Source organism: Eriocheir sinensis, chromosome 37 (genome assembly GCF_024679095.1).
Source record: "Eriocheir sinensis breed Jianghai 21 chromosome 37, ASM2467909v1, whole genome shotgun sequence".
Lineage (NCBI taxonomy): Eukaryota > Metazoa > Arthropoda > Malacostraca > Decapoda > Varunidae > Eriocheir > Eriocheir sinensis.
The window spans coordinates 15,052,770-15,080,356 of record NC_066545.1 but is presented as its reverse complement, the minus strand read 5'-3'; the positions used below and the strand labels follow the sequence as shown (position 1 = coordinate 15,080,356).

Sequence of the window (27,587 nt, the reverse complement as noted above, 5' to 3'; positions counted from 1 at the left end):
GCATTTGTGATAAGTTTATGCATCATCTACTTTAGGGGGTTTATATCATGGCAAAATTTTGGCCCGTCGCTGCTACCGGGTTAAGAGAACGGCAGTGTCAAATCAAAATATGGATAAAATTTCAGATATTTATCCCCTAAACAAGAAATTTTAAGGTAGCGACCTCAACTCTACCCCCCTTGCCCTTCCTTCGTCTGCAGTACAGTGGTGGGGAAATTAAGAACCCAGCCACACAACATCACAAATATCATAAAGGACTCCCGACTCCACACCTCTGTCAACAATCACTCATCAAACAGAATCACATTGACCACATATTAGGTACTGACTGACAGGACTTGACTTGTGGATTTATATGAAGATGGGTGTTACCTTTTTTATTCAGGGGTCTTTTTCTGACTGCCACGGTAATCTGGTGCTCCTCCAGCGGGTCTCCATCTTTCAGTGTGCGGAACTCTAGTTGTGACCTGTAAGGAAGAGGATTGGGTTTGAAGTTCCTCCTGGGCTGGCAGTTCTCATATGCAACTCACACACCTACCCTAACCTAACCTACTAATAACTACTGACTACAAACGACTAATTACTAAAAGACAAAAGGAGAGGATAAATGAACCTAAGCCTTTGACGCCAAGTATTCATTTTCACAACAAAGATTTAACTAGCCTTCACCTTTTGCTACACATGCTATCTTCCTCCCTGCTACAAAAGGAGAGGATAAACGCACCTAAACCTTTGACACAAGTATTCTGCAAGTCTTATTTTCCTCCTTCCTCCTTCCCTGTCCCTCACCTGAATTCTCTGATCATGTTAAGGAACTCCCACTGCGGGTTGCCGGGGTCCAGATTCATGAGTGCCTCCTTCTCCTCCTTTTTCTCCGCCTGCTGCTTCCTCCGCTCCTCCCTCTTCTTCTGGATGCGATCTACCTCCTTCACCACATTGCTGCGGCGGCGGGCTGCGGGCGGGATGGCTGGGGGGTTAGTGAGGGTCCTGGTGTAAGAGGGCAACATGGGCTCCTGGGCAACACAACACATATGAAACCGACAAGCAGATGCCCAGCGCTCAAAAGGGGCATAAAAAAAGGGAGGGGCAGTTTAAAGCTCAGGCTGCAGCTACACTTAGAAATAGACAAAAAGTGATTCAAATGGTGTCAGCAGATAACGGATTAAGTTTCGTATATTTTCACCACTAAATAAACTGCATTGCTCTTGGTTCCTTCAAAATACCTCGGCACTATAACTCTCTCAAAATCCATTAACCTCAGTCTAGCCATTCTCTTCAAAATACCTCGGCACTATAACTCTCTCAAAATCCATTAACCTCAGTCTAGCCATTCTCTTCCGGCACTGCAAACCGTCTCATCAAAAATACGGATAAAGTTTCACATCATCCACTCACTGAACTGCCTTACACTCAGCTCCTTCAAAACACCTCAACATCATTACCCTCAAAAAATCCTTAACCTCAATCTAGCAATTCTCTTCCGCCACAGCAAATTATCAAATCAAAATACAGATAAAATTTCAGATCATCCACTCACTGAACTGCCTTACACTCAGCTCCTTCAAAACACATCACCACTAATACTCTCTCAAAATCCTTCACCTCAGCCTCGCCATTCTCTTAACACCAACACAGCACAAGCACAGCACAGGCTCTTCCCCACCCGCCCAGCACTCACAGGCAGGCACAGATCCCTTGCTGACAGTGGAGGTTGAGATGTTTTCTGTCGACCTGGCCTGGGACTGCCCGATCTTGTTCTGTAGGTTGGAGCGGATCTCTCCATTCTGGGGCGGCTTGACCAGGTAGCTTGGGCGGGGTCTGGAGGCATCTGCAAACAGTCGCCAAATACATAAATGGAAGAATTCACCACCACTGCCCCCTTTTTTTGGTTGTTAAGGTCATACGTTGCGGCAAATGTGAGGTCAATGTTGCTGATTCTTGGGAAATAAAAAAAGATGGAAAGAATAAATAAAATGAGAAAAAAAAAAAAAGAAACAGAATGAGCAAGAAAAGATGAAAAAGTAAACATAATAAGCAAATAAAGATAAGAAAGTCAATAGAATAAGCAGAAAAAAAAGTAAATAAAATAAATAAATGAAATAAAGAAAATAGTATCTCACCTTCATTTTCTTTTTATTTCAATCATCTAACTAAATATGAAAACACCAATACTACTGACTCCAGAGAAAAACAAACAAAAGTAAACAAATAAATCAGAAATACAGTAAAATAACAAACATAACAAATAAATAACAAAAATAACATGCGACCTCACCTTTGCTCCTTGTGGCCGGAGTCGAAGCAGACTGAGGGACTTGGGACTGCCGCGTGTACTGTGGAGAGGCCGGGAAGAATGTCAGTACACCACACCACACCACACCACCACTATACCCGTCGCCACTAAGCACGTCTGGGAAAACTTATCATCAGGGCAGTATGTCAAATCTACCAGAGAGGCTGAAAATGAATGTGAGAAGTTTATAACACTTGTGGGATTGCTAAATGTTTACAGATGCCAGACAAGATATGGTGGATTGTTATATAGTTTGTAATGTTATCGTAGAGGAAAACTTATCAACAGGTCAATATGTAAACAAAATCTACCCGAGAGGCTGAAAATGAATGCATTGATAACACTGTGGTGGGATTGCTTAATGTTCACAGATGCAGGACAGGAGACGATGGACTGTAATATATTGTAATGTTATTGTGTTAGTGGTGTTAGTCATGCACAAGACACAAAGTTTTTACACTACGTTACTCTACACAACCATTACTTTACAGAGCACAAAGAAGGACGGAACATCTAGGTTAGAGAAACATGATATACTAAAACCCCGAACGTGACAAAACACGCTGGACCCTGTGAATTGCAGCAACAGCCCCGATGAGCTGAATGAAGCTTCTCATTAGTCTAGTAAAAATCTCTAGTTCTGAAACCCACCATTCACAGCCAACTACAGATTATACATCAGCACACAGTAAAAAGACTAAGTAAGTTATTGTTAGGGAATAGTTATTAAAAAAACATTTCAAAAACTTATGATCATAGCAGAAAGGGCAGCTGTAAACCCTTCAGATTAAAGTTCACAAGGAATGCATTGACAGGCTATAAAAAGAAGGGCAAGTAAGAGTTCTTAGTATCCCTATTTAGACATTCATGTGTTGGAGCACGGACACACAACAGCCCACCGGTAACACTATTCACCCCTCAATGACCCAAACACTACACTCATTCAACCTGCTTCCTGCAATAACAATACAACTTTTATTCAGTCAAGGACAAGACAATGCTAGGCAGGCCTGGCTCACTGCTGGTAAGCAATTCATCCTTGTCTTGATCCAGCCAGCTTTGCTACCAAAGCTTCTTGTGCACTGCTGAGGCTGGTGTACAGTCTACTATGTATTAGCATCTAGGACAAAATAACGAACATAATGCATCGAAACCCTGAAATAACACGGACAAAAGCAAGGTGCCTCAACATCAGGTGGCCAGGAAGCAAGGCAGATGAACTTATTGATAAAGGCTATGTAGGTGAGGACAGATTTCCTGACACACACAGGTTGGGAAGATGGAACACTTCCCAAATATTTCAAGTGCCAACATTTGACGTTACACAATAGCAACTAAAGAGCAGGTCACCAGTACTTGGGTGTGACTTGAGCCTCTGATCAGACGACACAAGAAAAGTCCCTTGCCAAGGTGGGGCTCGCCAGTGTTTGCCTGTCATGGCTGTACTTGTAACAGGGGGAATATATGCTAAGCTATGCATGAGTTGGTGTACCATCAGTCTCATTAACTATTAAGCCTGTAGTGGGTAAGAGCCAATTACTCCGGAACACGAGGCAAGTGTGGCATCTGGGTAACCAAATTTAGCTTCCCAGGTTTTCCCAGGCACCCGCTGATCAACCTTGCTGAACAGAAGGATAAACAATTGCATGTTGTGTTGGCTGACTGCCCTGGCTGGGATCGAACCCAAGTCCGTGGATTCATTAGCTAGCCATGCCAACCACTAGACTACACAGGTGCTGGGACATAGTGATTTTAACAAGGCAGTGATGCAAATCTTGTCACATGAGAGCAGGCATCTGGCTGGTGGGCAATGTCTGGGGCTGACACAGAAGACACCTTGTTACATTACTTCAGGGTTCCACTCATGCTAAGGCAGACCAAATTTTTCAGTGATAATAATAATAATAATAATAATAATAATAATAATAATAATAATAATATTTTTTTCCTGACATGCCTATACATCTCACAATACCTTGATGTAGTAATAAATGTGGTTTTGATGACAAACATGTGGGGGAGGTCAGGGTGGTGGTAGTAACTGTGTGGAGGGGCCGGGCATGAAGGGGCAGGGCAAGACACTAGTGACCAGACTGGTAAGGGACGAGGACAGGGAGGGGGAGGGGTGGCCTCAAGGCACCTCCCTCACTGGCATGACACCTTCCAAAACAAGGCACATCATCTGGACGTAAAGCAGCTATTACACTGCGCAAATTTTCCGTAGATCTTCAGTCAAACCACGATTTCCGCTGGCGTGGTTCTCATATTTCCATGGTTTTCTGACGTGTCCACTATCTCCCAAAGCTACGGTAGATTTCACTGAAGGACGACGGTATTACTCACCATCATCATCAGCAGCAATAACAAGACAAATGAGAATCACGCTAGCAGAAATCGTGGTTTGACTGAAGATCCACGGAAAACTTGCCCAGTGTAATAGCCCCTTAACCCGGTAGCAGCGGGGATCATGTTTCTTAATGGTCCCTCTAAGCGAGAAAAATAGAGAAAAAATCACCCCTCACACAAACCATTTCATAATACACATCAAAGCATTTGTGATCAGATTATGTATCATCTTTTTCAGGGGGTTTATATCACGGCACAAAATTGGCCCGTCGCTACTACACGGTAAAGCCACAAAATTGGCCCGTCGCTGCTACCGGGTTAAGGGAATGTTCAACAATATCCATGGGGGGCGAGAGGGTGCTGAGGCCACCACACCGGGGAGACATGTGTGGCGTGAATCTCGGCATACCAAGAACCATGACAAGGGACACACCGAGGACGGACACAGAGCACGGTAACTGTAGTGTGTTTACTTACAGCTTCATCATCATCATCCACATCATCATCCACATCATCATCACCATCATCATCCTGGTTCGCATGGAGGTGGGGGAGAGGGACTTGTGCATTAAGAGGGCCATTGAGGGTTATTCATTACACGCTAAAGTCTTATGGTAAGCCAATTGGTGAATGCACAAGTAATACATGACGGCTAGCCTGGTTAGAATAACTTCCTGACATAAGAAGCAAGAAATACCAAAAAATGACTGCCTAACGTTACACCAAGACCTCAAAGAGTGGAAAGGATAGCACGCAATGAGGGCGCCTACAGATACTACAGGGGTGCAAGACATTAGCTATTGACTACTTTGTTCTGGAGATGCTGATTCCTGGATCTTGCCAAGGCTGGGGAGGAAATGGTCAGTACTCAAACACCAGACTATGCTGACAAACTTTACCGACAAATCAATTCATATGAATGCAATGACTTATCCCTTGACCAAATGTTTCATATAAAATAATTCTTAGCATTGAGTAAGCCATGTTGCCACTGGACTACGTGTTCTTTGATATTTAGAATTTATGGTGCCTGTTGGAGTCACTGAGTCCTCTACCAGCTGGTCCGGTGTTAAGAGGCAGCTTAATTCACATTCCGAGCCACAGTTTTGTTTCACTCCAATCTGTCACTTAATGTTAATATCCAGCGTCCTCCAGAAACTGAATTAAGAGTAGACTGCTGCTCTACCTAACACCAGTGTGTCCATATATACATAACAAGTAACCAAGTCAACAGTAAAATAAAACAGCGATAAAAAACTCCTGCGATTCTGAAGCCAAGGCCTGGCTGGCAAGGCTGCCCCAACAAGGACACCTGTGCACACCAGCTTGTTCTTCGGGGCGCTGCGTGCAAGGGACAGGCAGGTGAGAACGGCACTGAGTGTGGCCTCAACGGGCAGAGGGAGCCAGGTGGGGGGTGGGGACAACATATCTTGGGAGTGAGTGGATCAGCCGGGGTGACTCGAGCATTGGGTAACACTGCCAGGCTAACACAGGGAGGACCAAGGCAACAAAGCAGTGACTCATTGCCTGACCTAAACTGTCTGGAACGTGTGACAACATCTGGTTTGTAAAGCTTTGAAAGGTTAGTAAACATTGAAGTAATTTCTTTCACCAATTGCATGTTTTCCCAAAAGCTCGTTAGAACACTTTTAACCAATGTTTTGCAGCGAATTAGTAATACTGGGAGCAGCACATCAATCAGGTTTGTAATACAGACACATAGGACAGCAGGTTTGGTCATAACAGCCATATCCACCACCTATCAGGAGCACAGCAAGCACTATCACACAAGGCATCAGCAGACCAGACCCAGACCCCCCACCCCCCAGTGAGTCACCATGGAGGCAGCCTCCCTGCACCCTGGAAACACCTCCCTGCAGCCCCTCACTCGCTGGACCATCGCTCACACAGCCACACACAACAGGGAGAGACAGAATGAATGAAAGGCACGCACTCATTTTTAAATTATCACACACACACACACACAAACACCTGACAGTCTACACTCTAATTCTCTCATAAGATCTGAAAGTAAAATTCAAGCAGAGAAAGGAAATGTCAATTCTATATTATTTTCCTGTAAGGCAAGGGCCACTGAGGGCCAGTTAGTGAGGCGGGGCCAGATGCGGCCGGCCCAGGGTTAGGACACACAAAGCTTGGTCTACTGAAGCGCGTGCATGGTGAGGGCGGGGCATGCAGGAAAGGGGGCGACCTCCCACCCACAGACCACCTCCCTGGGGGTGTGGCCTGGCCTGGGGCGGGGGACTGAGCGGAGGCGGGGGAGGCAGCAGGCTGGGAGGGGGGGAGGGTGTCTGGCGTACCATGGAGAGTCTGGAGGCGGACTGTGATCGGGCCACCTGGTGCCCGGGCGGGCGGGGCAAGTGGGATGTGTGGGCGGATGGAGGTCTGAGAGGGTGGTGGGCGGCGGCGGGCACGTTGCTGTGTGTGCGGGAGGACCTCAGAAGGCGGCCGGAACCCCTGGCCATGCGCCCAACGTTGAGACCGGACACGTAGTCACTCAGATCAGCCTCGGACAAGCTGGACTCTTCATCTTCGTCGTCCTGAGGTGCAGGGAGACTAGCAGGGGGAGGCAGGGTGCGGGGGCCCAGCGCTACACTGAGGGGGCGCGGCACTACAGGGACACCACCTCCCACACCCCATGAGGTACTGTGCACACACCACTAGGCCGCTACGCTGAGCAGTGCTGCGCTACAAACTCTACGTCCGCTGCTACAGGAGGGACGACGGACCAACGCACGCACGCACACACACATAACCACATGCCCCCCTCCCACACCCCTTTACAAAGAAACAGACAAACAAACATACCATAGATTCATTCACCACGAGCCACCATCACCACCACCCTGATCATCACCATCACCACCACCAACACACCGTGCAGGTCACCCACCACCCTCCACAACCACCCCCCACCACCCCATGCTCCTCCTCCTCCTCTGTCATCACCACATCACCACTAACATCACCACAGACAACCTACATACACTACACCATCCCACAGCTTGAAAAAAATAAAATAAATAAATAATAAAATACAATTAACTAAACAAACTACACTATTACTATATATATAAAAGACGTATAACCTCTATATCTGAAGGAAAAAAAAATCCCAACTATCTATTTTTGTTTCCTGCTCTGGCTAACACACACACACACACACACACACACACACACACTAGGGGCACGTGGCAGGGCATGATGGGGAAGGGAAGGGGTGGGGAAGGGAGAGGAAGGGAAGGGAGAGAAGGGGAAGGATGGGGAGAGGAGGGGAAGGGTTGGAAGGGGAAGGGAAGGGTTCGAAGGGGAAGGGGTGGGGAAGGAAAGGGAGAGGAGGGGAAGGGGTGGGGTAGGGAAGGGAAGGGAAATGAGAGGAAGGGAAGGGTTGGGTGGGGAAGGGAGACAGATGGGTGAAAGGTTAAACACAGGACAGAAAGAAAGGGAAGGGAATGGAAGGGGAGGAGAGGAGAGGGGAGAGGAGACAGATTGGAGGAGAAAGGATGGTGGGGAGTAGGAGGCTGTGATAAGTGGGGAGAAGAGGGGGAAGAAGGAGGGGGAGCAGAGTAACAGAGACAGCCCTGTTTGGTGGGGAGGAGAGTCAAACACCACCACCACAAGACTGCCACTCCAAGCCCTCCCTTCCTCCCCACTCCCCACCGCCATTCCCCTACTATGAAGATGCACAGAGGGGAGGGAATGAGTGAAGGGGAAGAGAAGAAATTAGTCACTTGAGAGTACGAAGGAAGGGGATGAGGGGAAGAAATTTTGGGGTGTGAATGAGGGGATGGGAAGGGAATGAAATGAAAGTGGGGAAAAAAAGAGGGAGGGTAAAACAAGTAAGGGAGGAAAGGAGGTAAAAGGGAAAGGGGAGGAAAGGAGGTAAAAGGGAAAGGGGAGGAAAGGAGAGAACGGATGCAGGGAACACACACACACACACACACACACACACACACACACACACAGCATCCTTCCCTTCTCATCCCTCACCCAATACAACCAAATTCATCCTATCAACCAACCTACCACTTCTCATTCCACTAACAACTAACCACAACCTTTAACCCCTTCTTCAACCAACTCTTCCTTCTTCCACTAACCACCTAACCACCACTATCCACTTCTATTCATCCATACCAATCCACAACACAAATGGGAGGGGAGGGGGGGTAAGACTACATGCGTGCGTGCGTGCGTGTGTCTTGTGGTGAGTGCTATAGTGAGTGCATTTTGGAGGGGGAGGGAGAGGGAAGAAGGGAGGGGAGGAGGGGGATGTGTGGGGAGGGGAGGGGAGGGGAGGGAGATTAAGACGGTGAGGGGACAAAAGATAACCTGGAACAAAGATGGGATGAAAAGGAAACTAGAGAGGAGGAGGAGGAGGAGGAGGAGGTGGAGAACTGAAGAAGGGGAGGTAGGGAAAGGAGGACATTACTAGATAAGATAAAGGATGGGAGGAAGGGAAGGGAAGAGGAGGGAGAGAAGAGAAAGGGTGAGGGGAAGGGCAGGGCAGGGAAAGGATGGGAAGGGAAGGGAAAGAGGGAGAGGAGAAAGGGTGGGGGAAGGGAAGGGAAAAAGGAAGGGAGACGGAGAAAAGAAAGGGTGAGGGAAGGGAAAAATGAGGAGAGAGGGAAAGAAGAGAAAGGATGGGGGAAGTTAAGGGAAGGGAGGGAAAGTGGGAGGGGAGAGGGAGAGAAGAGAAAGGTTGGGGAAGGGAAGAAAGGGAAAAAGGGGAGACTGAGAAAGTAAAGGGTGAGGGAAGGGAGATAAGAGAAAGAGGGGGGAAAGGGAAGGCGAGGGAAAGAGCAGGGAGAGAAAGGGTGGGGGCAGGGAAGGGCAGGGCAAGAGGGGGGGTCGAGGGGCGCCAACAGTAGTGACATGGGGCGAAACTAAGCCGTTTACAACATGCCTGGTGGGGTGAGTGGGTGTGTCAACTAAGTGTGGCCGCTATCAACAACTCCACAGTGAAGAGAAGAGCCTTAGGAGGTGGTGGAGAGGGTGAGGGTGGGTGGAACTGGGTGTGGGGGGTGAGGTAGGTGGGAGGGTAAGCACGTGGGGGGGTAGAGGGTGTGAGTGTGTGAGGGAAGAGGAGGAGGAGGAGGAAGAGGAAGATTCACTCACCAGCTTAGGCGGAGGCATAGCATTCTGGTCTTGTGGGGCGAGGTCTGGGTTGAGAGCGAAGACTGCATCGAAGTCAATCTGAAACAGCGGGAGCGAATGAGTGACACTGAGATTAGTATTGCAGTTTATCGACAAAATCATACATACATACATAAATGCATTCTCTATTATCTTTGCATCTATCTAACTATCCTTCAGTCCTTCCCGTCATGTCGTGGGTGCCAATACCATAGATACAGTCAAGAAGAGGTTGGATAAATTCATGGATAGTGAGGTAAGGTGGGGTTAGGATTCCAGGAGCTGCCTTGTGTAGGTCAACTGGCCTCTTGTAGACTCCTTACGTTCTTGTGTTCTTATGTTTTTCGCTATTATCGTGCGTCAAATCTGTCTTTCTACCCTCCTTCGCTCCGTTCCTTAACCGGACATAAATTACGAAAACAATATATTAAGAGTAGATTAAGTGAATGCATGTGAATGATTGAATGGGTGAGTGATAACGTGAGTGAATAAGTGTGAATTACGACCAAGATGAATGAGGGTAGCAAATGAGTTAAGGAGTGCGTGAACGTGAATAACTGTGAAAGGGGGGCAGTGAGTGAGGAGGGAATATAAGAAATGAGTCACCTCCGCGTTCTCTTGACACAAACACTCCCGTCTCCATGCAAAGCCGAGAGAGGGAGAAAGGTCGAGGCGAGGTGAGGTGAGGTAAGGTCACAAAAGGTCAAACACATCCGGGTCAGGTTACGGGGAAATGATGTGGGGTAAAATTATGTGTGTGAAGTTATTAAGTTTTTTTTATTTTTTATGTTGACAGACAAAAGGGTTAAAAATGAGGTTAATTATATGATAGAAGTGTGACAAACATTAGATTATTATTGTTGTTATTATTATTATTATTCTCTCTCTCTCTCTCTCTCTCTCTCTCTCTCTCTCTCTCTCTCTCTCTCTCTCTCTCTCTCTCTCTTCTTTTTTTCTTCATTCGTTTCATTTTCTTCATTTTTCTTTCTCTTTTTCTTCTTCTTCTTCCTCTTTTCCTTCTTCCTCTCCCATCTTCTCTTGCCTCCTCCTTCCTTCCTTCCCTCTTCCTCTCTCTCTCTCTCTCTCTCTCTCTCTCTCTCTCTCTCTCTCTCTCTCCCTTTCAACTACAATAACAAACCACTCCCTATGTTCCCAAGACCCCCACACCGCCCACTCACCTCCTTTCCCTTGGTCTCCCCCTTCTCAAACCACTCGACGGTCACGCTGCGGGCCGCGGGGTTGACGGCGGAAACTGTGGCCGAGTGGACGCGACCTGAGGGAGATAAAGAGGTACGGGTTAGTGAGAAATACATGATGGGTTGTTGGTGTTGGTAATAATGAGAGTAGTGATGGTGATGGTAATGACAGGAATATGGTGAGGGGATCTGCTGGGTGCGTGGTGATGATAATAGTAATGGGAATAGATGTAGTAGTAGTAATGAAAATAATAATAGGGTAGAGGTTATGGAAGAAGGGGTTGTTTAGCTGGTGTTAATAATTATAATAGGGGTAATAACAATAGTAAGAAAAGTAATGGAAATGATAATAGAGGGTATGGAAGATAAAGAAAGAGGATAAATATGAAAAAAATACCTTAAAACACAATAATATAAAATAGTAACGGTTTGTTTTGGTGGTGGAACTTCATCTCATCCCAAAATCACCACAACCACCACCACCACCAGACAACTCCATCCCTCTCTCTCCCCATTCCCCTACCATCACCACCATTCCCCTCCATGACCTTACCAATATGATGCAGTTCTTCGTATATCACCACCACCACCACCACCACTACCACCACCACCACCACCACCACCACCACCATCAGACAACTCCATCCCTCTCTCTCCCCATTCCCCTACCATCACCACCATTCCCCTCCATGACCTTACCAATATGATGCAGTTCTTCGTATAACACCACCACTACCACCACCACCACCACAACCACCACCACCAGACAACTCCATCCCAATATGATGCAGTTCTTCGTATATCACCACCACCACCACCACCACCACCGACAACAACAACAACAACAACAACGCCTTAACTCACCCCTATCACCACCATTACTTTCTATTCTTGTCCCTGTCACCACCACCACCACCACCACCATCATCAACACCACATCACCACCTTCCACTAAACTACCATCACCACCACCATCATCACTGCTCTGACTCACCCCTATCACCACCACCACCACCACCACTATCATCAACACCACATCACCACCTTCCACTAATCTACCATCACCACTGCTTGACTCCCCCCTATCACCACCACAATCACCACTATCATTATTACTTTCATCATCACTTCATCACCACTCTTTCAACTAGTCTCTCATCACCACCACCATCACCACCTTCCCTCACCCCTATCACCACCATTACTAGTCTATATATTTGTCGCTGCCACCACCATCATCATCATCATCACCACCACTTCATCACCTATCTACTTACCTACCATCACCACTACCTCTAACAGACCACTCCACTACCACTTCAAGCCCGTCACCCCCCTTCTTATTTCCTTTCCTTCTCCTCCCTTTCCTCTCCTTCTCTTCTCTTCTCTTCCCTTCCCTTCCTTCTCCTCTCATCCCCTTCCCTCTCCTCTCCTCTCCTTCCCTTCCCTTCCCTTCCCTTCCCTTCCTTCTCTCTCCTCTCCTTCCCTTCCCTCTCCTCCCTCACCTTTGCTCTCCTGACCTATATAATATTACCTCCTGAACGTCCTCGCCACGGGATAACGATCAGGACCCCTCCCCCCAATCTCTTCCCCTTCCCCCTCTCCCACTTTTCCTTATGCATTTTTTCTTTCCCTTTTCAGACCTTTCCTATTTTCTTCTCTAATTCTTTTTCTTCTACTCCTACTCCTTCCTCCCCTTCCATATTTTCCTTAGTTCCCCCTTTTCTTTCTCCTTCAGACCTATCTTCCTTTCTTCTTCAATCGTTACTTTTTCCCCTCCCTTTCTTCCTTTTTTCTTCTACTCCTTCCTCCTCTACTTTTTCTTCTACTACTTTCTCCTCGCCTTTTTCTTCTACTCCTTCCTCCTCTATTTTTTTTCTTCTTCCCCCTTTCCCTTTTCCACTTCCACATCTTCCTTACTTCTTCCTCTTCCTTCATCCTCTCTTCTCTTTCTCCCTCGTTCTATTCCCTCTCCCTTCCTAACCTCCTCCTCCTTCTCGACCTCCTACCCAATTTCCCCGTTTTCCTTTGGTTTCCCCTTCTAACTTACCTTCCACTTTTTCCTTCTTGCCTTCTACATTTGTTTATTTACCTCCCCTTCCCCTCTCCCTCCTCCTCCTCCTCCTCCTCTTCTGTTCTTCCCTCTTTCATTCTTGCCCAATCCCTTCATAGTTTCGTTCTCCCTAATCAATCATTTTTCTTTGCATTGCCTTATCTCCTCCTCCTCCTCCTCCTCCTCCTCCTCCTCATTAACCTTCCCCTACCGACCTTCTCTTCCCTTTAATTATCCACGACCAATTCCTCCTCCTCTTCTTCTTCTTCTTCTTCCTCAGCCATTCTCTACATCTACACCTCCTCCTCCTCCTCCTCTTCTCCTCCCTAGCCCTTCCTTACACCATCACCTCCTCCTCCTCTTCTCCTCCCTAGCCCTTCCTTACACCATCACCTCCTCCTCCTCCTCCTCCTTTTTCCCCAACTCATCTTCTCTTCCCCTCCACCTCCACCAATGCCTCTTCCTCCTCCTCTTCTCTTCTTCCACTCCTACCCTCCACCTCTTCTCCAGCCCTTCTCTTCCACTCCTCACCCTCCACCTCTTCTCCGGCGCTTCTCTTCTTCCACTCCTCACCCTCCACCTCTTCTCTTCTTCCATCTCCTCTTCCACTCCTCACCTTCCACCACCACCTCCACCTCCACCTTCACCACCACCACCACCACCTACTCCTCCTCCAGCTGGCCTTCCCGTGACAGGTAAAACAAAAGGTCCACCCCCGAAAATTGGACCCCCAGGACCGCAACATTAGGAACACAACCTCGACGGGACCTAATTAAACGAGGCAACACGAGAGAGAGAGAGAGAGAGAGAGAGAGAGAGAGAGAGAGAGAGAGAGAGAGAGAGAGAGAGAGAGAGAGAGAGTACAATAATAATGGATAAGAAGATGAATAACGAGAGTAAATGAGAAGAGGAAAAAAATAACAAAGGAAAATCAGAAAATAGGGGAAAATGGGAAAAATAGGAAATTACAATAGAAAAATAAGGAAAATAAGCAAGAAAGTAGGAAATACGGAAAGGAAATGAGAAAAAAACAATAAAATAGGGAATACTTAAAAGATATTAGGAAAAGAAAACGACAATTTTAAAGAAAGAAAATAGGAAAAGAAAACAAGACAATTTTAAAGAAAGAAAATAGGAAAAGAAAACAAGACAATTTTAAAGAAAGAAAATACGAAAAGAAAACAAGACAATTTTAAAGAAAGAAAATACGAAAAGAAAACACGACAATTTTAAAGAAAGAAAATAGGAAAAGAAAACAATACAATTTTAAAGAAAGAAAATACGAAAAGAAAACAAGACAATTTTAAAGACAATACATCCCTCCTACACCTCCTGTCCTTCCCTTCCTCTATCAGGCACATATCTGCTTTCCTCCTCCTCCTCCTCCTCCTCCTGGTATCACAAACTACCTGGGGAACAGACAACACCTTTAATTAAGCAGGTGCCAGGGACGCCGATAGCAGGGAAATGAAAGGGAAAGGGAAGGGAGGAGAGAGGGGGAGGGAAGGACGGCGATATGAGGGAAATGAAAGGAAAGAGGAGGTTGGTGATGGGAGGAATGGAGGGGAAGGGGAGGAAAGTAGAGAGGGAAATGGGAAGGGGAGGAGAGCAGGGAAGGGAAGGGAAGAGAGGAAGGGGAATTGAAGGAGGGGGAGGGAAGGAGGCGAGGGGAATGAAGGGAAGGGAGGGGAGGAAGGGAGGGAGGGAGCAGAAGGGAAAGGTAAGAGGAAAGGAAGGAAGGGAGGGAGGAGGGGGAGGAAAGGAGATAAAGGAAAGGAAGGCAAGGACAAGAGGAGATGGAAGAGGAGGAAAAGGAGGAGGAAGAAGAAAAGGAAGAGAAAGAAGAGGAGGAGGAGGAGGATTGATGAAAGGTTAATTAAGCGATTTCCGAAAACACTCTCCATGGATTTTTGAGAGAGAGAGAGAGAGAGAGAGAGAGAGAGAGAGAGAGAGAGAGAGAGAGAGAGAGAGAGAGAGAATAAATGAATACGTAACACAGCGGTGGATCTTCACACACACACACACACACACACACACACACACACACACACACACACGGACCCAAATGGCATCAGTCCAGGCCATGCATAGTACCACCACCTCCACCTCCTCCACCTCTTCTTCTTCTTCTTCTTCTTCTTCTTCCTCCTCCTCCTCCTCCTCTGCTATTGTTTTGCCTTTTCCTGTATCACGTTTATTTTGTTTTACTTCTTCCTTGCTTTATTTTTGGTTACTTTTATTATTTTCTTTCGTCTATTTATTATTATTATTATTATAGGGACGTTATCACCTCTCCTCCTCCTCCTCCTCTTCTTCTTCTTCCTCCTCTTCCCTTTCCTTCCTTTATCTGCTTTCCTTCCCCTTCCTCCCTTCCCTCTTTCGTTCTCCTCCTCCTCCTCCTCCTCCTCCTCTTCCTCATCATCATCACATTTCCCTTGTTCTCATCCTTCCTCTTCCCTCACTTCCTCCTCTTCTCTTCCCCTCTCTTTCCTTCTCCTCCTCTCTCTCCTTCCTCTTCCTACCCATCACCATCTCTTTCCACTATCATTTATCTCCTCCTTCCTTCTTCTCTCTTTACTTTCCCTCCTTCTCCTCCTCTCTCCTTCCTCTTCCTCCCCATCACCCCCTCTTTCCACTATCATTTATCCCCTCCTCCCCTCTTCTTTCAACTTTCCCTCCTCCTCCTCCTCCTCCTCCTCTCTCTCTCCTCTTACTCATTACTTCATCCCCTCCTCCCGTCTCTTCCCCTCCCTCCTCCTCCTCCTCCTCTCTCCTTCTTCCTACCCATCATCACCTCTTTCCACTATCATTTTATCTCTTCCTCCCCTCCTCTCAACTTTCCCACCTCCACCTCCTCCTCCCCTCCCTTCCTCCTCCTCCGTTAACCACTGCTATGTCCTTCCACTTCCTCCCTCCCACCACCACCATCATCACCGTCAGCTGCCTCATCACCACACGCTATCGGTACCATAACTTGCAAGCGAAACTGGATCACCATCACCACCATCACGTGACCTGGTTTGCATGGACAGATAATGACCTCCAAACTCTCTCTCTCTCTCTCTCTCTCTCTCTCTCTCTCTCTCTCTCTCTCTCTCTCTCTCATTACCAAGTTGTTATGAGTGTTGGTCGAAAGTTTTCTCATTCTTCTTTTCCTTCTTTTTTCTTCTTGTTTTGTTTCTTTATTGTTTGTTTTTATTCATAACTTCACTTTTCTTATTTGTCTTGTTATTTGTCTTGTTTGTTATTTTTCTTGTTGTTCGATATTTTTGTCTTCTTTTCTTAATCTTGTTTTCATTTGTTTGTGTTTGTTTATTAATGTATGTTTCTGTTTGTGTGTGTCTGTCTTTGTCTCTGTCTATCTGTCTGATTCTCTTCCTGTCTGTCTGTATGTCTGTGTCTTTTCCTGTATGTGTGTCTGTCTGTCTCTTCCTGTATGTGTGTCTGTCTGTCTCTTCCTGTATGTGTGTCTGTCTGTCTCTTCCTGTATGTGTGTCTGTCTGTCTCTTCCTGTATGTGTGTCTGTCTGTCTCTTCCTGTATATCTGTCTGTCTGTCTCTTCCTGTATATCTGTCTGTCTGTCTCTTCCTGTATATCTGTCTGTCTGTCTCTTCCTGTATATCTGTCTGTCTGTCTCTTCCTGTATATCTGTCTGTCTGTCTCTTCCTGTATATCTGTCTGTCTGTCTCTTCCTGTATATCTGTCTGTCTGTCTCTTCCTGTATATCTGTCTGTCTGTCTTTTCCTGTATGTGCGTGTCTGTCTCTTCCTGTATATCTGTCTGTCTGTCTCTTCCTGTATGTGTGTCTGTCTGTCTCTTCCTGTATGTGTGTCTGTCTGTCTCTTCCTGTATGTGTCTGTCTGTCTTTTCCTGTATGTGTCTGTCTGTCTCTTCCTGTATGTGTGTCTGTCTGTCTCTTCCTGTATATCTGTCTGTCTGTCTCTTCCTGTATATCTGTCTGTCTGTCTTTTCCTGTATATCTGTGTCTGTCTCTTCCTGTCTTTCTGTCCGTCCGTCTGTCTGTCTGTCGGTCTCTCTCTCACCTTCATCTCCATCCCACATCTTATTGCAAGGTGACCCAAACAGACTCTCCTCGCCCCCCTTCCCCCCTCCCTCCACCCTAACCTTCACCCATATAGCTATCCTTAATTTACCTGCCCCCCACCCCCCACCCTCTCCCCGCCCCCTCCCCCTTTTTTCTGGCTACAGTGCCGCGCCAAACCTTTTATTGAGCAAGGTATCCTCCCACGCCACCATTCCTTATTTGGGTATGCCTTTCGCCCTTCTCTTCCCTTATATTCTCGATTCTCCCTCCCTTCCGTCCTTCCTTCCTCCGCCTACCTTTTTCCTTTGTACTTAATTGCTTGACCTCACTTTAAGATATTGCTTTTTTACTTCATTTTTTTTCCTTCCCTTTCTTATCCTTCCCAACCCACCCCCTATTTTTTTTTTTTTTTGGGGGGGGGGGGTTCCTGACGAATCTTTCTCCTACTACCTACTGTTTCTCTGCCATTTTTTTATACTCCTCCTCCTCCTCCTCTTCTCCCTCTTCTAACTTAGCTTCATCTTTTCCTCCTTCCTTTCCTCTTCCTCTTTCCCGTATGATAAACCAAGTTCCTCTTCCCATTTTACTTTTTCCTCTCTTATACATTTCCTCTTATGCATTCTTCGTTTCCCCATTATTCCTAACCATCTTTATCCTCACACACACACACACACACACACACACACACACACACACACACACACACACACACACACACCTTTCCTCTTCCATAATAAAAAATATCATTCCTTTCCTTCCTAATCCTAAAAAAAAAAGGTACAGAATAACAAGCATTGGTCACACACACACAAACACACACACACACACCGGTCACGAGGGAGGGAAGCCGGACAGGTTAACGAGGTGGTGGTCAGGTGAGTCAACATATGTGTGTGTGTGTGTGTGTGTGTGTGTGTGTGTGTGTGTGTGTGTGTGTGTTTAACTTCCATCCTCTTTTCCTGTCTCTTCCCTCCCTATCGTCTTTCCTTCCTATCTTCTCTATCTTTCATCTCCACACCAACCCCTGTGTGTGTGTGTGTGTGTGTGTGTGTGTGTGTGTGTGTGTGTGTGTGTTACCAATATTCCTCGACCAATGAAAGAAAAAGTATATTGATTAAACTTGAGAGAGAGAGAGAGAGAGAGAGAGAGAGAGAGAGAGAGAGAGAGAGAGAGAGAGAGAGAGAGAGAGAGGCGGGAAGTTAATTAAATACCTGTGACATTAATACAAACAGGTGGAGAATGTGACCCCCCCCCCTCTCTCCCTCTCTCTCTAATACAATGCAGTTACGGACCACACCATTACCCTCCTTCCCCCCCCCCCTTCTTTCCCCTCTCATTCCTTTCTCGACCCCATTTCCTCTTTCTTCCCCTTCCCCTTCCCTTTCTTCCTCCACTTCCACATTCTTACTTCTGTTTCTCTCCTACTTCTCCTTTCTCTTCTTTTCCTCACCCCTCCTCCTTTCTTCCTTTTTTTCATATTTTCTTTTTTCTTCTATATTATCTCCTATTCCCCTCATCTTTTCTCCTCCTTCCCTTCTCTATTTTCTCTATGGTCGAGTCTTTCTTTCTGCCTTCTTCTTTCCTTTCTCTTTTTTGTTTTCCTATTCTCTTTCTCTCTTTTATTCCAGTTTTATTATACATGTTTAGTTCTTGTCCTTCTTTACCTTATCCTCCTCCCCTCTTCTTCTTCTTCTTCTTATTCCCTTTCTCTTCCCTATCCTTCTTCCCTTCTTCTACTCTCCATTAAAAAGTTACATATCCTTACTTCTGTTTCTCTCCTACCTCTCCTTTCTTTTCTACTCCTCCCCCTCTTCTTCCTATCCCCTTTCTCTTCCCTATCACATCTAACCTTCTTCCCTCTTCCCCTTTCCATTAAAAAGTTACATATCTTTACTCCTGTTTTTCTCCTACCTCTCCTTTCTCTTCCTCTCCTCCCCTCCTTTCTTCCCTTTATCTCCCTTTTCTATATATTTCCTATTCCCCTCATCTTCTTTCTCCTTCTTCCCTTTCTTCTTTCTTCCTCCTCCTTCAACCTAACTATCCCTAGAAAGACGTGGTTATGAAAGAGAGGGAAGGGAGAGATAAGGAAGGTGCTTTAATTGAGGACTCCACACACACACACACACACACACACACACACACACACAAGCGCACACGTCGGCGAGGCACAATGGCATTTCCCGGGCGTGGGTGTGGAGGGGAGAGAAAGGAGGGGAGGGAAGAGAAGGGGAAGAGGGTAAGGAGGGGAAGGAGGAGAGACGGGAGGAGGGGAGACAGGAGGGACAGAGAGAAGCAGAGGAGAATATAAAAGTTGATATGAAGAAGCTAAGAGGAGGAGGAGGAAGAGGAGGAGGAGGAGGAAGAGGAGGAGGGGGAGGAGGAGGAGGAGAAGGAGGAAGAGGAGGAGGAAGAGGAGGAGGAGATAAATCGTGCTCAAGAAAAGTATAACAGGATATTTGAGAGAGAGAGAGAGAGAGAGAGAGAGAGAGAGAGAGAGAGAGAGAGAGAGAGAGAGAGAGAGAGAGAGAGAGAGAAGGGACAAAGGATAACATAGTGGATACAAAGGAGGAGGAGGAAAGAATGAAAATGAACAGAAGAGGAAAGGAGAAATAACGGGTCCCAAGAGGAGGAGGAGGAGGTGGGGTCAAAACAGATGCCAAAGGGAGGAGGGGGAGGGGGGAGGGAAGTGCCAAGGAGTGCCAGGTGAAGGTGGCACCAACACAGGCATTCCTCACATCCTCTCTCTCTCTCTCTCTCTCTCTCTCTCTCTCTCTCTCTGAAAATGTATATAAGTAAAGACAAACATATGGGTCACCTGGCTCTCTCTCTCTCTCTCTCTCTCTCTCTCTCTCTCTCTCTCTCTCTCTCTCTCTCCAATCACACCACTCAACACCAAGGAGGAAGATAAAGGGATAAAACGCAAGAGGAGGAGGAGGAGGAGGAGGAAGAGGGAGATAGAAAGCAGGTGAGTGGGAGCCAAACAGACAGGTATATCTATTGGAGAAAGAGCATCAGGTGTGTGTGTGTGTGTGTGTGTGTGTGTGTGTGTGTGTGTGTTTCCGCGGTCTTGTGTATGTTCCCCTCCGTCGCCAGCTGTACATAAGGAAGAGGAGGAGGAGGAGGAGGAGGAGGAGGAGGAGGTGAGGTAAGATGTTGTAGGGGAGAAAGGAGGAAGAGGAAGAGAGGGTGGAGGAAAGGAAGAAATATTTGTAGAGGAAAAATAAAAAAAATAAAAAAATAAAAATGGAGAGGGGGAAGGAAGGGGAAGAGAAGGATCTTTTAATAAACATGACCTACAAATGTAATAATAGTAGTAGTAGTAGTAGTAGTAGTAGTAGTAGTAGTAATAGTAGTAGTAGTGGTGATGATGGTAGTAGTGAAGTCGTGACAAGTATAAAAACAAAACAAAAAATATTTATGATATAATATTGCATTCTCGGTAACGTATGTGTGTGTGTGTGTGTGTGTGTGTGTGTGTGTGTGTGTGTGTGTGTGTGTACGTGCATGCTGCGACCAAACGGGAGTCACAAAGACACGCCAACATCTGTCAACACCCCCCCCCCACCTTCTCTCTCTCTCTCTCTCTCTCTCTCTCTCTCTCTCTCTCTCGGTGGAGGAAACTGGTATGGCAATGATGTAACAGCCAGCAACCGCAAATACCGAGGAAGAGGAGGAGGAGGAAGAGGGGGAGGGGGAGGAAGGGAAACAAGAGGGAAAAAAAGGAAGAGAAGACGTAACAAGAAGTATGAAAGAAGGAGGAGGAGGAGGAGGAAGGAGAGGAGGAGGAGGAGGAGGAAGGAGAGGAGGAGGAGGAAGGAGAGGAAGAGGAGGAGGAGGAAAAGTCTGTCTCCTAATATAATAAAACAGGGAGTGGAAGAATTGGAGGAAAGGAGGAGGAGGAGGAGCCAGCGGAAGGAAGCAAAGGAAATGAAAAGTGCGGGGAGAGAGAGAGAGAGAGAGAGAGAGAGAGAGAGAGAGAGAGAGAGAGTTTCCATGAGTCATTTTCTTGGCATAACCACAATCATTACACACAGACACACACACACACAATCCTCTCTTGCCCCTCTATCTCTAATCTCTGGTCGTTTGCAAAGGAGGAAGAGGAAGGGGAGGAGGAGGAAGAGGAGGAGGAGGAAGTTATTTAAAAGACAGCATGAAAGAAATGAAAGGAGAAAAAAAAAATGAGAGAGAGAGAGAGAGAGAGAGAGGTATATTATCGTGGGCGTGCCTGTGTGTGTGTGTGTGTGTGTGTGTGTGTGTGTGTGTGTGTGTGTCACACCTTTCCTCACACGAATCAATAACAAGACATCGCGTTCCAAGTGGCTGGTGGTGGTGATGAAGGTGGTGGTGATGATGGGGATGGTGGTGGTGGTGATGATGGGGATGGTGGTGGTGGTGATGAGGGTTGTGATGGTGGTGGAGGTGGGAAGAGGAAGGACACTCCTACATCAGCTAACAAATTTACACTCCTTCTTCTTCTTGTTATTCATCTCAACCTCTTCTTCTTCCTCCTCCTCCTCCTCCTCCTCCTCTTTGTTCTTCTTCTCCTTCTTCTTCTTCCTTTTCTTCCCCTTACTAATATTTCTCTTGCTTCGTTCTTTTATTTCTCTCATTTCTTTTCTTTCTTTACTTTACCGTCCTCCTCCTCCTCCTCTTCGTTCTTCTTCTTCTTCCTTTTCTTCCCCTTACTAATATTTCTCTTGCTTCGTTCTTTTATTTCTCTATCATTTCTTCTTTTTTTTTTTTTACTTTACCGTTCGTCAACTCCACTTCTTCCTCTTCTCCCCCTCTTCCTCCTCCTCTTCGTTCTTCTTCTTCTTATTCCTTTCCTTCCCCTTACTAATATTTCTCTTGCTTCGTTCTTTTATTTCTTTATCATTTCTTTACTGTTCAACTCCACTTCTTCTCCCCCTCTTCCTCTTCCTCCTCCTCCTCTTCGTTCTTCTTCTTCTTCTTCTTCTTATTCCTTTCCTTCCCCTTACTAATACTTCTCTTGCTTCGTTCTTTTATTCCTCTATCATTTCTTTACCGTTCAACTCCACTTCTCCCCCTCTTCCTCTTCCTCCTCCGTTCATTCATTCCGCACGAACGGGGTCAAGCAAATCCGGTAGTATCCAGGTATCGATGCCAACCAAGCAATCAATGAAGAGCCACACCCTTGCTACCATATCAACCGTGGTTAAGGCAAGACTCCCACGCATACAAACCCAATGGCCTCCCTACCACCACAACCACCACCATACATGTCCAATATCCTCATCACCACAACCACCACACAGTTCAAGATCATCACTACCACCACCACCCACCATACCAACAGCCTTGCAATCACCACCACCATCATACTAAGACTACCACACATATCCAATACACTCACCACCGCCACCATCACCACACTAACAGCCTCATCACCAACAGCCTTCACCCACCACCACCACCATCACCACTATCACCATCCCAGACATACCCAATACCTTCATCACCACCACACCTCTGCAGCCTCACCTGTTTCCTCTCGGTCACCAGGTAGAACAGAAAAAGTAAACATTGAGGTAGAGATCCAGGGTAGGTTAGGGTAGACACAGAGCCCCAGGTGTGAAGTGGAATTAGAACCTTTGGCCTCACCGGATGTAGACAGGAGACTGACGGCGGTAGAGAATGAGGCAGAGATAGAGATAGTTGGGGAAAGCCTTCGTCCTGAGGGGACCTATTAATAACTGGCTATTGATGTAGTGTTCAGACATGGGACGTGACTAGATAGGAGGTGAGATTAGATTATAATGTAAAAGCGGATAATGTAGGGTTAGAAATAGTTAAGGAAGAGGAAGAGGAGGAAAAGAGAAAATAAAGGGAAGGAACAAGGAGAGGAAGAAAAGGATAGGATGAGAAGGAAAGGAGGAGAATGAGCAGAAAGTAAAGGAAAGGAAGTAAATGAGAGAAAGGGGAAAAAATAAAGGAAGAGAAGATGAAAGGAAGGAAGGAGAAGGAAAGGGGAAAGGAGGAGAATGAGTAGAAAGGAAAGGAAAGGAAGTAAAGGAGAGGAAGGGAAGGAACAAGGAGGAAGGAAGGAAAACAAAGAGGAAGAGAAGGAGAGGAAAGAAAGCAAAGAGGAGAATGAGTAGAAAGGAGAGGAAGTAAAGGAGAGGAACAAGGAGAAAGGAAGGAAAGCAAAGAGGAAAAGAAGAAAAAAAAGACAGATGGATATAGTTGGAAAAAAAAAATAAATAAAAAATAAAATAAAATATAAAACCTGCCCCTAAGAAGACTAGTAATACCTGTTGCTAATGATGATAATGAAGAAGCGTTAGAAATTAATAACGTAGAACCTGCTATCATATGTATACAGGTGAGGAACATGTCTTACCTGGGACGCGTCTATGTGATGTTGACGGCAGGTAACTCCACTTCTACTACATCACCACTTCACCTGCTGACCAACACCACTACAACACCACCGCACGCTCCCCCGCACCTGTACTCACTGGATGGAAGGTTCTCCGTCTACCACACCACCACCACCACCACGGCGACCCAGAACTTAGTGTAACAGGTAACCCTCCCTCCCTATCTCCCTCTCCTCCTCCACTCTCTCTCTCCACTTTCCTCCCCCAAGACATCAACTCCCCCTCCCTCATCATCTCCCTTCCCCCCCTTCGTACACACACACACACACACACACTAAGTAGGACAATCAATATGAAAATGATTTGCATGTGTACACGCGATAAATAAATAAATACAGAGAGAGAGAGAGAGAGAGAGAGAGAGAGAGAGAGAGAGAGAGAGAGAGAGAGAGAGAGTCAAATACCCAGGGACAAAGCGTGTAGGAGTAGGACAAATCTCTCTCTCTCTCTCTCGCCTTGATCTCCCTAGTTTCCCTTCCTCCCACACGCCCCCACGCCCACGCCCCGCCCACACCCATAGCGGACAATGCCCCCCCGTGCCTGGCAGAGGACACCCACCCACACCCACACTCATAAGACGGTACAGACAAAGGTCCACAACACACCTACACCCGAGACACACAAAGGTCCATATACATTTCGGCGCACATATGACAAGATTTTCATAGGATTTTTGGGGCATTTCCAGGGGTAGTTTTTTTTGCCCTGGTGGTAGTTTGACCCTTCCTCCGTACCCTGGACCTAGATTATCACTCATTAGAACCCGACTAATCTCCTTTTTGGTCTCTGGAAATGGTTGATATGGGAGGTGGAGGCGTCTAACAATAACAAGCCTAACACTATGGATACACTATACAAATACACCATAAGCTTGCGACACCCACTTATCTGAATAGTAGGAGAATAGTAGTGATAGTAATAGTAGTAGTAGTAGTAGTAGATAGAGGTAAAATAAGCAGAAAAAACGATAAGAAAAACAGGATCACCTTTTCCAGCGTCAAGAATGGTTAAGATGAGTCAGAGAGAGAGAGAGAGAGAGAGAGAGAGAGAGAGAGACTGTGTGTGTGTGTGTGTGTGTGTGTGTGTGTGTGTGTGTGTGTGTGTGTGTGTGTGTTTAATGGAGAGGAAATTGAATGGAATGGAAGATGATATAAGAGGACTGCAGCTAAGAGGGAAAGGGAGGGAAGAGAAGGGAAGAGGAAGGGAAGAGAGACAAGAATGAGGAAACGAGAGAAGAAAATTTTAATGTAAAGGCTGAATACAAGAGAAGAAATAAAAAAGAAAGACAAGAAAAACAAAACAAAGAGCCGACCCTTTCATCCCCCACCTGAGTCACCTGTATAGTTAATTAGTCCTTATCACTAGCCAATATACAGGTAAGGTGGGACTGATTGACTGACTAAGAGTGCGTGCGTGCGTGCGTGCGTGTGTGCGTGTGCGTGTGCGTGAGTGTGTGTCTGGGTGCTGCATCTCGTCCTATCAGCTGACTCATCGACACACACACACACACACACACAACACACACACACACACACACACACAGGTCCTCAGCCACTGGAAAGACGGACATCCTTTACTTCCAAAACGAGGAGGAGGAGGAGGAGGAGGAGGAGGAGGAGGTGGAGGCGTGAAAGCGGTGAAGCAATAAATAATAAATGAAAGGAAAAATGAAGGAGACAAAATGGGAGCAAGGAAGAGGAGGAAGAAGAAGAAGAAGAAAAGGAAGGGACAAGGAGAGGAAAGGGAAGAATGAGAAGGAAAGAGGAAAGGAAGAGAATGAGTAGAAAGGAAAGGAAAGGAAGTAAAGGAGAGGAAGGGAAGGAACAAGGAAGGAAAACAAAGAGGAAAAAGAGACAAAAAAAGAAATGTAAGGAGGTGGAAAATAAGAAAGAAGGAGAGGAAGAAGAGAAGAGGGAAGAAGAGAAGAGGGAAGAATATCGAGGAGAGGAAGAAGAGAAGAGAGAAGAGGAAGAGAAGAGAAAGAGAAGAGGGAAGAATATCGAGAAGAAGGAAAAAAGAGGAAGAGAAGAGGAGGAGGAAGAGGAGGAGAAGGACAGGTAGGCGTTGGTCCAATAATGGCTGTCACTTCAAGGTGGTACAGGTAAAAGGAGGAGGAGGAGGAGGAGGAGGAAGAGAAATGTTGAGTTCAGAAAAGTGGAAGAGAACATGAAGAGCAAGGAAGGAGATAGATAAGGAGGAGGAGAAGGAGGAGGAGGAGGAGGAAGGGAAAAGGTCAGAGAAATATACAGGTGTACAAGATCCATTACAGAGAGAGAGAGAGAGAGAGAGAGAGAGAGAGAGAGAGAGAGAGAGAGAGAGAGAGAGAGAGAGAGAGAGAGAGAGAGAGATTAACGACTTTCAATTTCAATAGTAACAAATTAACTCTCTCCCTCTAATCCCCCCCCCCCTCTCTCTCTCTCTCTAACAAGCTCATCGATCCACTTAGGGCCTTCAATTAACATGCCAATAATATCTCGCACCCCTTGAAACAATGACACACACACACACACACACACACACACACACACACGTACACACACACACACACACACACACGCACACACACACACACACACATACATACACACCATCCCTTACCTGACCCAATTATTTCACACGCAATCACTTCTTTCATTCCACGATTCATTCATTCACTCAGGAAAAGAGGAGGAGGAGGAAGAGGTGGACAGGGGATGGGAAAGGAGGGGACAGAGAGAGGAATGAGAGAGGAAAGGATGGGAAAGGAGAGAGAGAGAGAAGGGAGAAAGGATGAAAGAGTGGAGAAGACAGAGGCGAGAAAACAAGAATAAGAAAACAAGATAAAGAAAATGTAAAGACTGAATGCAAGAGAGAAGAAAAGGGGAAGAAAAGGAAGGAGAAAGAGTGGAAGGAAGGAAAAGGAGAGGAAAAGGAAGGGGATAAGAAAAGGAAAGGAAACGAATATGAGGAATGGGCAGGAGGAGAAATGAAGTAAGGGAGGTAGTGGTTTGGGGGGGATAAGGGTAGGGGAGGAGAGGGGGACAGAGCAGGGTCGAACAGGGCCATTTACGGTGATGTGTCAGGGTCAACCTAATGCTCGGAGGAGGGGGGAGGGACGCCACGCCCATGACGGGAAGGGGGGGGGGGAGAGGAGGGAGGAATAAGAAGGGAAGGGGGAAGGAGAGAAAGGGTAGGGGAGAGGAAGGGAGTGAGGGGAGGGGAAGAGAGAGGGGGAAGGAAAAAAATGTCGAGGAATGAAAATTTTCGTGGTATGTAAATGACCCTCCTAATTTTTGCAAGCACCACCACCACCACCACAACAACAGCAGCAACAACAACAACAACAACAACAATAATAATAATAATAATAAAAGTAATAAGGCTTTCAGAACATATATAAACAAAAACAATACCAATAACAACAAAAATAACAATAATTGTAATAATAATAAAAATTCTCTCAACAAAAACAAGAAAATAAATAAAAACAAAAATAATAAAAATAAGAGGAGGTGAGGGGAGGAAGAGGAGGAGGAGGAGGAAGAGGAGGAGGAGAGAGGAGAAATATTACTATAAAAAATATATGAACGTGCACAAATATGGAGAGAGAGAGAGAGAGAGAGAGAGAGAGAGAGAGAGAGAGAGAATCTACACCTTACCATCACGCTATCTAGAACACAATTTTTCGAACACACACACACACACACACACACTTTTGACCTTGTACCTACCTGATGTGTGTGTGTGTGTGTGTGTGTGTGTGTGTGTGTAGAATAGGTATTGATCATCTCTCTCCCCCCCTCCCCCCCTTTCCTTTATCCTCCCTTTTCTCTATTCATCTGTTCATCCACCTCCTCCTCTTCCTCTTTCATCCACCCATTCCACTTCTTGTCAACCTAATACTCTCCCTCCACCTCCTCCTTATCCCTTTACTCCATTTTTCTCTTCTTCCTTCTCTTCTCCTCCTCCTTCCTTCATTCCATTTTTCTCTTCTCCCTTCTTTCTCTCCTTCCTTCTCTTCTCCTCCTCCTTCCTTTATTCCATTTTTCTCTTCTCCCTTCTTTCTCTCCTTCCTTCTCTTCTCCTCCTCCTCCTTCCTTTATTCCATTTTTCT

The 27,587-nt window shown here is 46.2% G+C and overlaps 1 protein-coding gene across 8 annotated transcripts in view; it reads right to left on the bottom strand.

The window, feature by feature from the left end:
* The window catches only part of LOC127008353 (kinesin-like protein KIF2A), a 70,905-nt gene that overhangs the window by 7,120 nt on the left and 36,198 nt on the right, over window positions 1-27,587 (bottom strand). For 4 of the 8 annotated variants that reach the window (XM_050880263.1, XM_050880258.1, XM_050880260.1 and 1 more), the window contains exons 2-8: window positions 10,975-11,069; window positions 9,779-9,856; window positions 6,961-7,200; window positions 2,276-2,333; window positions 1,679-1,828; window positions 790-967; window positions 373-467 (exon numbers count right to left, since the gene is read on the bottom strand). In XM_050880263.1, the coding sequence (XP_050736220.1) occupies window positions 373-467; window positions 790-967; window positions 1,679-1,828; window positions 2,276-2,333; window positions 6,961-7,200; window positions 9,779-9,856; window positions 10,975-11,069 (894 nt within the window). Of the gene's footprint in view, window positions 1-372; window positions 468-789; window positions 968-1,678; window positions 1,829-2,275; window positions 2,334-6,960; window positions 7,201-9,778; window positions 9,857-10,974; window positions 11,070-22,595; window positions 22,730-27,587 lie in introns of those variants that run through there. The other 4 variants (XM_050880259.1, XM_050880261.1, XM_050880265.1 and 1 more) reach the window with 3 other exon arrangements.